Source organism: Theropithecus gelada, chromosome 1, assembly GCF_003255815.1.
Source record: "Theropithecus gelada isolate Dixy chromosome 1, Tgel_1.0, whole genome shotgun sequence".
Taxonomy (NCBI): domain Eukaryota; kingdom Metazoa; phylum Chordata; class Mammalia; order Primates; family Cercopithecidae; genus Theropithecus; species Theropithecus gelada.
Window position 1 is genome coordinate 23,330,816 of NC_037668.1, and position 16,284 is coordinate 23,347,099.

The window sequence follows — 16,284 nt, forward strand, 5'->3', positions numbered from 1 at the left end:
TAGCCATATAATAAGTACTCAGTCTAGCGTCAGAGTCTAAAGTTGTCAATTTTTACAATCAAATCTTGATTCTCTTATTTCTGTCTTGCCTCAAGCTTACAGGCCCCAAAGACTCAGTTGATAAAGTGAAAATGATATTTTTCACTTTGCTTGGCATAAGACACAACTTTATCCCTCCCTGACCTCTTTCTGCCTCTTTCTTGACCTTTTCCCAGTAACCAATTATTTTTATTTGAATAAAGTAAAATGTATCTTTGACATCCTTCTCATTAAACGTCAACCATATTGGCAGGTTGTACAGGGATGGACAACAAAGATTTTTACTGGGGCAATCAGAGGATGAAACATCGTTTTTAAGTGTCATGAAAAGGTCTAGGATTATAGGACACTGCTCTGCTCCTGAAAGAATTGTCTACTTACACTAAGAAGTAACAGAATAGTGAGGTGTTGCTATTATGATCACCTGAAACTTAAGGAGAAAAAAAAGTAGTTCAATCAAAAGAATTCTAAGCTTTCCCCCAAGTTTCAAGAAAATGTCTACCCATATTTTCCTTCAAATGTTCCTTTCATTGTTTCATTTCTTTAATGTTGTTTGCAGACATAGATCTTGCCTTAGTAATGGTCTGTACATTCGGTCAAAGTGACAGGTCTGAGGATTCCAGGCAGCTTGGGAAGAGGCATGAAAGGCCAGAACCAACGTCAAGGGGTCAGAAGTGAGCACAGGACACGTGGAAGCTCATCTTCCCCAGCAAGAGGGAACTCAACAGCTCACATCTACAGGCAGCAATGGGGGCTGCTTGTCCCTGAGAACAAGGCATAAGCCCAGTATTCAGACTCCTGAGGGGATGAGGGAGTAGTGGCTCAAGCCTGAGCCCCAGAATGAGTACAAGGATAATCAGGGCTCAGGAGAACAAGCAGAGGGCAGGCAGGGCTAGTGGGGCCAGGTCAAGCATCAAGAACACCAGGATGTTATCCTGTAAAGAGAAGAGGAAAATGCAGTAAGGATGGGTATAAGGCCAGGAAGGAATTATTCACTTGAAACTCACATTAGCTAAGGGAGAAGTCTGGGGCTCAACACAGGAAAAAGAGCTAAGCTATGTACAGATCCCACACTGATGTGAGCCAGGCCAGAACCTGGTGCAGTATCCCAGGGACTTACTCAGCTAGCTCCATGTGCGTCACAAACAGTACTGATATCTATTAACATATCTTATCCTCAAATAATCACAAAGTCTTTGAGGTAAACTGGACAAGCGTCTTTCTATTTTACCCATGAAAACACTTAGGCTCAGAGGAGTTAAGTGATTAACATTACACAGCTTCAAAGTAGCAGCAGCAGGGTCAAACCCTAGCCTCCTGCAGCTAAATTTATTCATCTCTGGGCACTAACTGCTTCCCATATTCCTTGATCAACTATCAGTTCTTATCTAGTTCCGGAGTCAGTGGTTTAACCAAGTAGCCCCGCATGGATTACACAGTGGGGCTTCAGACCCCAGGCTCTTTTGAGTCAGCCACCCAGGGGCTGCACTTGCATTTTTTAACCAAATTGGGACAGGGCTTCTTCCTTCAATCCCCTGAAGAAGTCTATAGTTCAGGGCTGGTATTGTGGTCTCTCTGATAAGACTCTCTCATGGGCATTCTCAAAAAGCCCCCTACCATAGTTCCACTCTCACAGACTAATTTAAAATCTAGGAGTGATGGCAAATAGAATGAGGTAGAACCATCTTTCATAGTTTAACTTAGAGTTTCAAGGTTAGGGTCATCTAAGAGAATAACCTTGGGTTGAGAGTAAAGACTGTTTATTATGGTTCTGCTATATGATTTGAAAGCAATTTTAATGATTTTGAAGAGTTGCTTAGTTTCTCCAACTTTCACTTTATGTTTAATATAAAGACGTTGATCAAATAATTTTCAGAACACCTCTTGTTTTTACATTCAATACCTGTATGTTCTCACAATCAATACCTGTATAGTGTCAGCCCTACCTCTACCCACCAGCCCCAGGAATAAAACCTACCACAGGACCTGGACTTCCAGCCATATCCCTGGAAGTACTCACAGAGCAGGTGATGACTATGAGCAGCTTCATGGTGCTTGTGGAGACACCCTTTTCCCCAGAGTACACCCCCACCATTTCCTCTTCCTTTATCATCCTCCTTGACAGCCTTTGTGAACTCTCCATCTGTAGGACTTACCTGAGCAGATGACAGCCACATCTTCCTGGTGGGTGCAGTCGTGATATCCCCAAAATCTGTGCTGGCACTGCTCCAGGGACTGCTCCTCTCCTAAGCAACGAACATCATCCAGCCAGATGCGGCCAACCCCAGGGCCATAGCTTTTCCGGTCTTTGAAGGACGGGGAGAGGGACTTCCCACAGCCCAGTTGCTTGCATACCACCTGGTCCTCCTTTTCTCCCCAATTATCATCACAGACAGAGCCCCATACGCCCTTGCGCAGCACCTCCAGTCGCCCAGAGCAGAGCTTGTCTCCTCCTACTAGTCTCAAGTCAAAGGGATCTGCAGGATGGGGGAGGAAGTCAGGGGTTGGAGACAGGAAGGGAAAGGAGAAAAAATAAATCATTTATTTTTAAATTTTTTTCATTTTGTATTCTTTGTTTGTTTGTTTTGAGATATCATCTCACTCTGTTGCCCAGGCTGGAATGTAGTGGTGTGATCACTGCTCACTGCAGCCTCAACCTCGAGGGCCCTAGTGATCCTCCCACCTCAGCCTCCCGAGTAGCTGGGACTACAGGTGCATGCCACCAAGCTCAGTTTTTCTTTTTATTTTTTAGGAGACAGGGTTCTACGTATGTTGCTCAGTCTAGTCTCAAACTCTTGGGCTCAAGTGCTCCTCCCACCTTGGCTTCCCAAAGTGCTGGTATTATAGGTGTGAGCCACTGCAACTGGCCAAGAAGATCATCTACATCCTCACCACCCCCATAAGTACATTTGAAACTCTCCACCTGTATTTCTGTGATTAGAGCTCTTTCTCTCGCTCTCCATCAGGTTCTAACCCCTGTTGTACAGGTCGGCTTCCCTCACAAGGATCTTTTCACTTCCTCATCTATTTTATAAATCTAATATTTATAAATGACATTCTAATAAGTTTTAAAAATTGAAGAACTTAACAGATATATAGAAAGATGTACCTTGTTCTTACAATATAGAATTCAAAATAATAAGAGTTCATATTAATATAGTGCTTAATATTTAAAGCATTTTCAGATACAAAATTGGGTATCATTATATCCATTTCAAAAACAAAGGAATTAGCTATCTGCCCAATTAAATAAGTTTGCAATGGTCCTTTGGTGCATGAGTAGCTCTTTGGAAATACTGTTTGAATGAGATTCCACGTAATTAAATCCATGAATAAACCTAGTCTCTGGATGCACAGGCATTACCTTCACATTCGACCCACGTGTCTTCATCATGGATGCAGGTGCTCTTCCCCCAAGGCCCAGAAGGGCAATCCTGAAGGGTTGCTTCTCGTCCTGAGCATGACATCTGGCTCAGCCAGATGGATCTTTGGTCCTGGGCAGGCTTGTTGCAGCGTTTTTGAGTCAGTACAGCCCTCCCACATCCCAGCTGCCGGCACACCACCTTTGCGGCCCGGAGGCTCCAGCCTGTCTGGCACACACTATACCACCGGTTCTGGTGCTTCACTTCCACGCGTCCCTTGCAATGCCCAGGGCCATCAGCCAGCCTGACATTCTCTGGGACTGGGGATAAAGGGCTCTCTGGGTCTGAAGGGAAAGAAAGAGAGTGTGTCTGTTCCCTGCCAGAACATGGTCTTCTCAGTAAAGGGGGCCCAATGGACACATCTCTCAGTTCTTGGTGTTCAGTACAAGGCATGCTAAAGTGCTTAACACTGCCTCATAGATGCCTGCTGAAAGAATGAATGAGGGAATTAATGAAGAAAATGTAATTTCCAAATTCCAAGTTGAATCATTATCATTTCTGTAACATTTTAGTTTTTCAAATTGTTTTCACATTCAACTTGTCATTTGATCCTCACAAGAGATCTTGTATAGACTTTTAAAAATAAATTCAATAACATACAAGATATGTCCAACACCAAATACCTTTTGGTTCACTGTTGGCGTTGCAAACTAAATATATCAGATTAGTGCTCCCAACCCTCAATCTTTCTAAAAAATAGGACTGAGTCTTCAATGTCAAGGCAAAAGGTGACTGTTTCTCTAGAAACAAATTCTGTGGGGAGACAAAGAAAGAGGAGTCACAGACTAGCTCCTCAGTCACATCGCTGTCTAATGAACAAAAGAGAAGAGACTATTCATACATAGAAAGCAAGTATACGGGGGGAAGTAAAGGAACACAGACCTGTTTGTCTATATATCTTTCTATCATCTATCCACCTGTCTGTTAGATTGTGTTAGTTTCCTATGAGTATCTCCTGTCTACCTGACTAGAAGATAAACTCCTGGAAAATTGAGACTATTTTTTAAAAAGCATACATTGTACTTTGTGAGCTCATTTCTTCCCCCATAACTCCATGCCCAGCTCCAGATACAGGATACTCTATTCAACAAATGTTTAGTGGTGTGTATGTTGGCATGTGTGTAAACAAGAGAAACAAGTTCTCGTATAGATTGAAACTAAGATAAAAGTATTTGGTCAATCAAGTAGAAATAGCAGTTCTAGGTGAAGATATTGTTTATCTCCAGCACTGACAATTGGGAAAGTATGAAATGTGGGGAGTGAGGGGCCAATTAGCCATTGTACAAAAGTCTGCGGTGGGGAGTGAAGACAAACAAGAGTGGCCACGAGGGGTATGGCAGCTGGCAAGTGGTCCGGGGCCCCTGCCATACTCACTCTCACACAATGCCCCAGCATCTTCATTATGTAAACAATTGTAAGCTTCTTCTTGCTCACATTGAGCCAGTGTATCTTCTGTTCCTGTGCAACTGACCTCTTGGATGAAGACTTTTTGCTCGTTTTCTGCTGGTGGCTCATATAAAATACCACTGGGGGTTCCGTTGGCCGCTCCACAGCCCAGCTCCCGGCACACCACAGCCACATCCTTAATGTCCCAGCCGTCATCACACACGGTGCCCCACTGGCCATTCTGTCTCACCTCCACCCGCCCTTCACAGCGGTGGAGGCCCCCCACCAACCGCACTCCAGATGGAGACGCTACAAAGAGACAGGTTGTTAGCTAGAGGCCTGAGAGGAGCTCAGAGAGTCCTTAGGCATGTACTCAGTCAATCTGGGACTCTTCCACCATTCAAATGGTGTAGAGTGTTGAGGAACTAGAAATGAGGGATCAGAAGAAAAGGTGAGGAAGAGGAGCTTCAGAACTCCATCTCTGAGTTCTGGTTCTGCTACAGCCTTAATGGTACCCTGCCAAGAAACTCTACTTCAAGATGCCTGGACATGACTGCTGGCATTTTCAGATTGAAGATTAAGGAAAAGAGGTTGGTTGAAGATCCAGCAGAGTTTTAGATTCTCTAGAGGTCAGAATCAGAAGGACCTAAAGAGATCATAAAGTCCACCCCATTATTTCACAGATGAGGAAAATCATCCTCATGAAAGTGATGGTCTTATGGCTACATTGTCCAAAAGAGGAAGCCCCAGGCCCGAACAGAGCTGTAAAGAGAATATCTGTTGTGTTTTTCTCCTTGACTCTGTCTCTCTCCATGGCAGCCAGATTGAGGCAGAGTGTCTATAATTCAGGCTGAACAACCTAACTATCTCTCACTCTCAGTGGCCAATCCATGCCCATCCTTGCTGCTTCCTATGAAATTTGTTCCTTGTTCGAGTGCCCACCTCAGAAGAAATACAGAGCACTGGGAAAGGGAAGAGTCAGAGTCTCAGAGCCCCAAGAGTTTGATCTAATTCTAGGGACTAGAAGCATAAGAGAGGATCCACGGAATCTCCAGATAAGTTGTGAGAAATCTGGGACTTGGTTCAGTTTCATGACTAGAACTCTGGAAGTAGAAAAGACTAACAGAAGTGGGGTATGATGGCTCATGCCTGTAATCCTAGCACTTTAGGAGGCTGAGTCAAGTGGCTCACTTGAGGTCAGGAGTTTAAAACCAGCTTGGACAACATGGTGAAACCCTGTCTCTACCAAAAAATAATAATAATAATAATAAATAAATAAATAAATACAAAAATTAGCCAGAAATTGCTTGAACCCAGGAGTTGGAGGTTGTAGTGAGCCGAGATCATGCCACTGCACTCCAGCCTGGGCAACAGTGACACTCCATCTTGAAAAAAGAGAAAAAAAGAAAAGACTAACAGAAATTCTCTTCCTTCCACCAAGACATGCAAGGAGAGTAGAGATGGTTGTGTAGGGAGACCAAGGAAGAGCCTATTAGACAGCAAACACTTGTTAGGTGAGTACTATATTTCTGTTTTGTTTGTTTTTTAGTGAACTCAGAGAACAGTTATGAACAAGAGAGATAGCATTGCTGCCCTCAAGAAGCTTATATTAAGCTTGGCAATCCCACCAAGCCTCTTGCAGCCTCAGAGCAATATAGCAGAGGCTGAATTTTCCATGTTTACATGGAGAGAGACAGTTAGCTGAGAGAGTTCTGGTGCACCAGGAGAGGTCACATTTGGACTGGAAGTCTATGGCCTATTGGAAGAGGAACAGCTTAATAAGGGCCAACATGGTTCACATGGGATGAGCCAGATTGCATGCATGGATGGAACATGACTGCTGAGGACCAGATTTCCCACAGACTGCCTTGTCTCAACTGCACACAAATTCCCCAGAGTTTAGAATCAATCTAAGAGAAGTAGTTCAGTGAGAAAACTCTAATCTGGCTAATTTTAAACTGCATCAGGAAGCTTATGTTTATTTCATGCATTTGTTTTTTTGTTTCTTTCCTTTTCTTCCTTAAATTTTTTTGGGAAAAAAATATATAAAAATGGAGGCTATAGATAGTAATTAAAAGTTAACCATAAAAAAATAAGACTTTTATATAAACCATAAAAAACTAAGAAAAGTTTTCATTTCCGCACAACTGAGTTTAAGGCTCATAGATCTGGATAAAAATATAATTTAAGAGCAGTTACCCAAAAATGTTTTTTATTTTCATGAGTAGCGTGAACCATAAATAATTTTGGGGTCATTGTATCTGAGATTAGAGTTTGGATTGGCATTTTTGCGTACTACAGGAAATACTAGCTATCAGGATTAACAGTATAATTTCTTTCCTTGCTGATTACAAAATTCTCAATTTTTAATCAGTTTTCATTTTCTATGGGGTAGAAGACTAAAATAGCCATGGGAAAGAATAAATAAATTTAAAAAACCAAAAAACAAAAAATAAGTAAGCAAGAAATTCAGGGAAAGAAGAAATAAATTAAAAAACAAATTTTTTAAAAACAAGAAATTCAGCTTGATGAAACAGAAGGACTGAGAAAAGAATAATCTGAATGTCCAGATGAGAACTCAGGAAGGTTGCATCTGTCAGGGTATAGAATTCTTCATACCAATAGCAATGTTTCTGGCTGCCCCTCTCTGGTAAAGTCTCTGTGATTAAGCAGAAAGGGAGACTGGAGGGATAATATACAAGAAACTGATAATCCACAACCCGTAGCCTCCCCTTCTATAAACTCACTCTCTCTGTGCACCCTTTCCTTGGGTTTATAATTAGTGCATTACCCAAAGACTGCCTGAGCAGGAAATCCAGCCTATACTCTGCTGGTCAAGCTATGTGCTGCAAGCAACAATACATTTCTAATTCAAACAAAGATACCATTAAGCCTGGCAGGGGGACCTGGATATGCTGGAAACCAAACAGGAAGACACCGAAAGGAAGTTCATTTTTCAGGTATGCCCATAAGGCAGTGAAGTGCATTCTAGACCTGAAATGAACCTAGCTCTTACTTGGATGCTGGCCAAGTGGCCACAGAAACCAAGTGGGGAGAGGTGCCCTGCCAGAATAAACCACCCAAACCCTTCTAAATTCTGGAGGTGGAAATCTGTCCACACAAGACTGAGTGGGTGAGGTAGGAAGCCAGAAAGGAAGTACGCTGGGCCTGTTTTGAACCAGTCTTTCTCTGTGGCTCAAGAAACTTCAAAATTTCCCCTCTCCTGAGCTTGAGGCCTCCCTCTCAGAAACCCCCAAAAATCTTACCTAGGAATCCAGGTCTGGTGCAAATGGCTGGTGAAGAAAGAAGGAAATGAGTGAGGTCAATTTCCAAGACTTTATTCAAAGAACACGACTCTCTAGAAAGCCTTCACAGAACCGTGTGAGATAAGAGTGGTAGATGCAGCACCTCCAATGTCAGTCCTGTTGGGACCTTCTTCTGGGATGACCATCCTCCAAGGACACAGGGACACTGGCTAGAAATCACAGAGACCAATTCTACCACAGCTAACTGGTTCGGCCTGTTTCCTTCACACACAGTGGTGGATAGATTGGTTTCCTATTCTAGTCAATTAGATTGATTGGTTATTACTGCCTAAAGTAAAAGTGTGGTGATGCAGCCTCTTGACTCAATAAGAAAGAGTGCTGGAGGCCAGTGGGAAGATGCACTGGCTGGGGAAGATAAAGATGCCACGGTGCGCAGTGCAGAAAGTAGGGCAAAGGGGCAGGATATGCCTGTGTTCGTTGGCACAGCATTTAGACCAGGTAAGCAAACTCTTACTGTAAAAGGCCAGACAGTAATATTTTCAGTTTTGTGGGCCATATAGTGTCCGTTGCAACCAGTCAGCTCTGCCATTGTAGCCTGAGGACAGTCACATATATGTATGCAAATAAGGATGGCTATGCTACATTAAACCTTTATTTATTAGACACTGAAATTTAAATTTCTTGTCATTTTCATGCACCATAAAATATTATTTTTCTTTTGTTTTTTTCCTACCATTTAAAATTATAAACCTCATCATCAGTTTGCAGGCTGTTTTAGTTGATTTAGATGAATAGCTCAGAAAGTAGCTCTATATGTAGTTCCAAATCTCCAGATTCCAGCACCAGCCTATCTTTAACACATGGGAGTTTCTTCCTACAGGATCTCTGTATATTTGGATTCCTTTCTCCATAAGGTCCCTCTTAATGCTGCAGAGAGTCCTGAACCCTGTAACCTTCAGGAGTCCCTGAGGCCTATGCATTTTCAACTGCAAAACACCCACCTCCCCCATCTTATAGGATTTTTCAGAAGGAGCAAATATCTTTGGACCTCCAGCCTACAGTTTTTCAGGCAGATTCAAGTAGTTCAGTGGTTTACCCTGGAATATTTTCTTTTCTTGGTTTCCAAGTAACTTCTCATTACCCTCATTCCCTTAATCTTCAGAATGTGGCCACTCTCAGACTCAAGGAGGCCTTCTCTGCAACTGTCCAAAACTCAAGGTTATATTATACATAATGGGAAAAATTGCATAACCCCCATGCCAGCATGTGTACATGTGAAGGAAAGTGAGCATGGCAAGCCTGATATGTAGGTGCAAACGTGATATAGCCAGTAAGTGACTTGGAAGCTCTGCAGTAGGGTGGGTAACTGCAGAAGGATGGACCAGAAAGGCTTCATGAAGCAGGTGGAAGTGCAGATGAGCCTGGAAGACCCAGTAGTATATCCATGAGGGGCAGGACTAGCCGTTGAGTGGTGTGGGGGCTGTATGGATGTTTAAGATGTGGTCAGTCCCTTACATTGAACACAAAAGTGTCCAGTTGAGAGGCTTGCGTGGGCTTTGGTGATGCACTAGGTCAAGACATAAAAGTGGATGTGATTGATTAGTGTAGGGACTTACCAGGCCTTGTTAGATGCTTTATATTAGTTATCTTATAAAAAATACTGCTAAAAACCTCTGAGGAATGTAATCTTATCCTCACTTCATAGATGAGAGAGCAAGATTTCAGAGAGGTGTGGTAACCTACGAATTCATAAAGCTAAGAAATCAAAAAGGCAGGATTGAAAACCAGGTGTCCTTGGCTCCACAATCACCAGATTAACTAGGTTGATCTCTAGATTACTCTAAGCAATGAGAAACTGCAGAAAATTATATATATATAAAAAAAAACATTCTATGAAACACTTTTCAGAGGAAACCAGACAATATGATCAATGAAAGGTGATTGTCTTGCAGTTCTACTTCCTTTCCTGGCTCTACTTGCTGCTACCCAGTGCCCATTCATTTGTCTTCTTACTAATAGTACATTTAGGAACATTTATGTAAAAAGAGAAATGGGATAAACTATCATTACTTTGTCATTACAAATATAGGAAAATAGAAAAAAATCTGATAAAGTGAATTACAAATGTGTATGGATTAAGTGGCTTTTAAGGATTAGACTAGTTACCAAATGTAGAAAGGAAGGAGAAGCTCACCCTTGAAAAACATCCAAATCTGTTCCAGGTTTGCAGGGAGAAAGTTCTCCTAATCAAAGTTCCAGAAAACTCTGAAGCCTAAACCAGCAGGTGCAGAGATACTCACCAAGGATCAAGGAGAATAGCAGAGCCATGACCAAGGCAGCTGAAGATGATGAGCTGAAATTTAAGGCTGGAAGGAGGCCCCCGGGCAGCAATATTTAGTTTGAGCTGCAAGTATGTTAAGAGGAGGGACAAAGACGGGTCCTGAGTGTGGTCAAAGCATTATCAAATGATCAGAAACCAATAGACTTAGGAGGGAGAACTGACAGAGCTGGACTTGCTGAAATCAGCATGTTCTAGAGGAAGGGAGGTGGCCAGAACTGGCAGAAAATTGCTGAAAACAAAGCAGAAACAGGCTGTCATGACTTGGTTCTGCTGTAAGTCCAGCTCCATCCATCTCTGCTACAGCCCCTTTGTTATGTAAACAGAGGAAACACCTCCCACAAGGAAAGGCAGGTACCAAAAATATGGTCATCTCTCAGTAGAAGACAAGGCAGTACTTAGTCTCCAAGGATGGTTTGCAAGGGAAGTAAGCCAATTTTTATTCCTTTACCCAAGAGGGAAGTGTCTAGAAAATTTGGAAGCCAGAAGCCACAGGATAAGTGCAGAGTTGCCCTTGGAGGCATACCCCATAAACCATAATCCATGGTGCCAATTTCCACATATAGGCCTGACTTTATTGGCTTCAAACCAGCTTTCTCAGTACTAAGCAGAGGGTCCAATACACAGATTGGTTATTTTTCTATGCTTGTGCTGGTGTATGCCCATCTTTGGAAGCTGGATGGAAACAGATCCCTGAGGCGAGGGGCACCATAATCATTGAACTCAAGTTGTCTGTAGGTCTAAGACATTACGGACAGAGATTAAGCAGTAAGACCCCCTCAGGCCCCTCTGCCTTTTATATTATTAAGTATAACTATGCTTCATGAGCTATTCTACTCCAGATTGATCAAGCAATCAATTTTGTATGCTAACATAATCCCTACATTCCAAGCAGGGTAATTGTTCCTCTACAGTGAGACATTTTTGCTTCTTTGTAACATTCAGGTCACTCAGCGGAAATCTTGGTTCATTGTAGCATTCATTTTTATTCCCGTGTTTCTTCACTTACTTAATGTTGTATTCAAGGAAACGTTTTTAGCACTCATGAATGCCAGGCAGTACGTGAAGAAACAAGGGATAGTTTTGCACTGTAAAAGTATATGGTCTAGGAGTTGTGATAGCATGTGGAAACTGCTGTTAAGAGAGAAAAGTATAAGAAACTTTGGAGGCCAGGCAAGGTGGTTCATATCTGTAATCCCAGCACTTTGGGAGGCAGAAGTGGGAGGATTGCTTGAGCCCAGGAGTTTGAGGCTGCAGTGAGCTATGTTCAGGCCACTGCACTTCAGCCTGAGTGATAGAATGAGACCCCATCTCCGGAAGAAAAAAGAAAGAAATGAAATGAAACTTTGGAGGAAATGGTTACTCTGTTTGGAGCTAATCAGAGAAGACTTCACAGTAATGATGATACTTGAGCAGGGGTTTAGGATGAGTTAAGTGGAGAATCTGAATAGGAAAATATTTTGCCATGCATATGCAGACAAGTGAAATAACATTACTTATTTAAGGAATCACAGGTAATTTGGAATGACTGGATTATAGCCTGCTTAGTGATCAGGGGCCAGGGGTTACTGATGTTGAAAGTAAAGACACTAGATGATATGCAAGTAGCAACAAGAGCCAGACAATTGAGGGTCTATTATGAATGGGTTTATAAATGCTAACTATTCATATCCTTCCCTCTCTAGATTCTGAAGTGACACAGTAATAGGGACAGAATTCAGAAAAGCTTCAAAATATCATATTTACTGTTGATGAAGCTACATTAGACTGCCACTGGGATCTAAGGTTCTATGCATTTACCTTCATTCTTCAGGAGCCAGATGTGCACAATTGAGTTTACCCTTGGAAAAACAAAAAAGACTTTGTGTGGCCTGAGGGAAGACAAACCTATTAGCAAACACAGGTTTCATAATTCAGAAATATATTTTCCCCATTCCATGTGGAAAATTGAGTGAAGGAAGAGGAGAAAAGAAAAAGAAAACTTTTCCCCCCAATATAGTATTTTATGAAGAGGTATGAGAACATGAAGAAAGGAAAAGGAAGCTTTTTAGCCAGGAAGGACATTATCCCACAGGACACAGGAAGTCACCAAAGGGTGTTACACATTTGAGGTATGTATTTTGGCTGCAGCACTGAGGAGGATATGGGATGGAGGAGACCAGTAATGGAACATTAAGACCCATTAAGAGATTACTGCGTCAGAGAGAGCAGAGGAGGACTTCAGTAGGAGGTAGAAGAACGTACCTGAAACCTACTGTGTTTGGAAGATAAAAGTTACTTAACATGAGCAAGGAGGCTGTATTGGCTGGAAGCTTCTAAAAAGTGGTAAAGGTCTGAAATAATCACTAAAAGGAAAGGGAGTCTGAAAAAAGACAACTAAATTATCTGTTTTCAGCATTGGGTAGAAAAACTTGCATTTGTAAGCAACATCCATGTGCCCAGTTGTGGGATCTTCTCAGGCTGCAGTCAGAAGGCTGATGTGAGAGGCCCATAAAGCCAGAGTTCAAGCTGAGGGACCCGCCCAACTGGTGCATGAGGCTTAGAGAAGACCAGGACATGGGCTGATGAAAAGTGAAAACAGAAAGAGGTTCTGGGAAAGGGAACCTAAGTGAGGGAAGTGCTGGGGAAAAGGAGAGTGTTAGAAAGTTCAAAGTATAGGAAGTTGTTCAGAGATTTGGAGAGAAGTGCTTGAAGTTTCAGAGAAGCTATTCTGGGCAAGACCAGGCACAAGCCAGTGTATGAGAAGAGAGTGAAGGAAGAAGTTTCAGAAGCTGAGGGGTTTAGGGAATTGAGAAGTGGTTATCAAGAAGAGGACCGCCAAGAAGAGGGAGGTGGAATGGGAGGCACAGGTTGGGGAAGCCCAAAGCTATGCGGAAGTAGATACCTGTCTGGAGGACATCAATACATGACACACAACAAAAGCTAGAAGACACTCTGAGGGGCCCTCTCAGGGAGGGCAAGCTTCCTGTCCTGCAGGTTTGGCATCAAGGTGAAAACCCTCAGATAAATAGTTGAGTATGTCAGTTGTGGCTCCATGAGAGTAGAAAACCATCCAAATTGCTCCCCCTTACACATCAAGTGCTTAACATGCAATAAATGATTGCTGAATCAACAAATGCATGCAGGAATGATTGTATCGTGAGACGGAACATCACCGAGCCTTTAGACTGACCAGAAATGCCATCTCTTGGCTCTATTCCTTGTCCACATTGTGCTTTCTGGTGGCTGGGACTGACATTCTGAGACTCTCCCAGGCCAATGTTTTATAGGCAATTGATCTAGAACACAGGGTTTTGATGGGTTTGGTTGCTCTTTCCTGTGTACATCTGCAAACACCTCTAAATAATCGCTTTGATTCTCTTCTGTTGCTCTCACTGTGTCCCTTCTCCCTCCCCAGCAGTGACCAAAATGGAGGAGAAGCTCAACATTATGTCACATGAGAAATAGATCCAGGACTTGGGGTTCAGGGAACATAAGCACTGTCTTCAGACACTTAAAATAAAATTGTTCTGTGGGATTTGTGAGGAGTAAACACCATGTACGTATGGAAACTACAGTTGACACAGGTTTGAACTTGGCTGGTCCATCCACTAATACACAGATTTTTTTCAACAAAATACAGAGGGCAGATTTTTCACACATGCAAGAACTGAGTATCTGTGCATAATAAGGAACGAGTATATATAAAAAAATTTAAAACCCATCATAAGAAAAAAAAATACAGAATAGGTTTCCCTAGAGACCATAAGCTCTCTATAACTGTACACATTGAGTCACATTGCCTGTTAATAGATCCATTATTTATGGTTGGTTATTATTAATCCTTTTTTTATATCACTAATCTTAAGATTGTTTATGGCAAAGAAAAATCCAATCACTCACAGAAAAGAGGCCCTAAGGACTTAGGAGTTAAAACTCCAGCACCAACCCTGTCAGCTTGGGCCCTTGTGGATGCTGCAAGGCAGACAGGACACCTGCACTGTGGCCTCCCTCAGGGTCATGACAAAATTGCAATGGCTTTTCATTCTTCAGGTATCTGCAATGAGGGATCCAAGAGGACAGAGAACAGATGATAGCAGCCCAAAAGCTGGAGTCCACAGGGAGGGAACTCAGGGAGCCTCCCTGTCCAGGGTGCCCTGGTTGAACCTAGACTGCCTGCCCACATCCTGCTAGCAGCAAAATCGGCCCTATCTGTCCTTGTGTCCCAGGTGTGCTCTGCCCTGGAACTTCTACCTGTGCTTTTCTGGACTTTCCTGGAACCATCTTCAAAAAGCAACATTACAGTGCAGAGGCTATGAGCATGGGTTTTGGGTGCAGGCAGACTTGGCTTCCAGTTCTCACTCAGTAACTTACTAGCTGTGGGACCCTGTACAAGATAGATGGGTCCTTTCTTGGTAGCTTTGTTGACAAGATCTATGCTTTTTTTTTTTTTTTTTTTTTTTTTTTGCTAGGATAATCAGTTTTCATTTCTTCCTTTTAAAAACTGAACGTTTAATTAATTTAATCTTGCTTAATCCACATTCATGTTCCTCTTTTAAACGGGAAATCATAAGTGACAGGAAAGCAAATAACTTACAGGGTCACACCTCAGAAGCACTCTGGAAGCACCCTGCAAAGAGGTCAGCTCACTTCCAAAGGCTAATTAGGCTTGTCCAGGCACCTTTGTGCCCCAAAGTCGAGTCACTGGACACATATTCATGCTGAAAGCCCACATTCTCATGTCAGAATAAATGGTTCAGTACAGGACTCATGAAGAAAGAGGAAAGAGGAGCTATCCAAGGAACTGGTCTGGCATGGGAAGTATCATGAGGGTTACTAGACATCACTGCACTTTGCTGCCCCTGCATGGAGAACATTACACCAGTGCAAAATATGAGTTTTGTAAAAGAGTCACATGAACAGTTTTCTCATGAGCATTCCCTACTTAGCCTTGATAATATTGTACTGTGAAATTCCAATCCCTCTTTACCAAGCAGATCATGATTTTCCTTAATCCATGTGATTGAGAGAACCATCTGTTCTACCTAGATCCCCCACACCAATTTCTCTTCTTGAGGGTCTGCCAATCCTCTCTGTGTGTCCACATCATTTCTGTCACATGTGGTCTCGGGGACCGGGGACGGGGGGTGTAGTTTCCTATTTTCAGCTCCTGACTCCTCTTTTATTAACTGGTGTTCACCACCTACTCTTGAAAACAAGTTGGAAATGGAATAAAGAGATAATAATGATACAGGAGATGGCTAAATGCATTTAGGAGGAGGGGGGAAAGGAAGAGCAGACGGGGGTTATCCTCCATGACCCCTTATTTCAGTCCTCTCAAAGATGGTAATACAATTTTTATTGAATATTACTAATTTAACCACAAATATTTAGTGATTATCTCTTGTGAACCAAGCACTGTCCTAGGCTCTAGAAAAGAGGAGGACAAGAACTAGAGTTGGTTTAAACATAGTCTTTAACACACAAGCAGTAATTAAATTAAAAGGCAGTAATTAATTGAATTAAAAGGCAGTAATTTTGAATGCTTCAATATAAAGGTAAGAAACTTGGGATGGGATGGGTGTGGTGGCTCACGCCTGTAATTCCAGCATTTTGAGAGGCCGAGGTGAGCAGATCACAAGGTCAAGAGATCAAGACCATTCTGACCAGCATGGTGAAACATTATCTCTACTAAAAATACAAAAATTAGTTGGGTGTGGCAGCAGCGCCTATAGTCCCAGCTACTCAGGAGGCTGAGGCAAGAGAATTGATTGAACCCAGGAGGCGGAGGCTGCAGTGAACGGAGATAGCCACTGCACTCTAGCCTGGGTGACAGAGCAAGACTCCATCTCAA

General features: G+C 42.5%; 1 protein-coding gene across 1 annotated transcript; it reads right to left on the reverse strand.

Annotated features, from left to right (window-relative positions):
- Positions 1–289: 289 nt before the first annotated feature.
- Positions 290–13,489, reverse strand: CD5L (CD5 molecule like). Its single transcript, XM_025401158.1, has 7 exons — positions 13,336–13,489; positions 10,414–10,683; positions 8,114–8,140; positions 4,836–5,156; positions 3,404–3,745; positions 2,196–2,516; positions 290–974 (listed from the first exon to the last, which is right to left on the reverse strand). Exons 2-7 carry the CDS (start codon positions 10,439–10,441, stop codon positions 970–972), a joined length of 1,044 nt encoding a protein of 347 aa, XP_025256943.1. The 5' UTR covers positions 10,442–10,683; positions 13,336–13,489; the 3' UTR covers positions 290–969.
- Between the last annotated feature and the right edge of the window lie 2,795 nt (positions 13,490–16,284).

Excerpts from the sequence above, each read along its gene's own strand:
- CD5L (XM_025401158.1), bottom strand. The coding sequence starts at position 10,441 with ATGGCTCTGCTATTCTCCTTGATCCTTG. Across the intron at positions 5,157-8,113 it reads CACCAGACCTGGATTCCTAG|CGTCTCCATCTGGAGTGCGG; the intron begins GTAAGATTTTTG and ends GTCTCTTTGTAG. Across the intron at positions 2,517-3,403 it reads CACGTGGGTCGAATGTGAAG|ATCCCTTTGACTTGAGACTA; the intron begins GTAATGCCTGTG and ends CCCATCCTGCAG.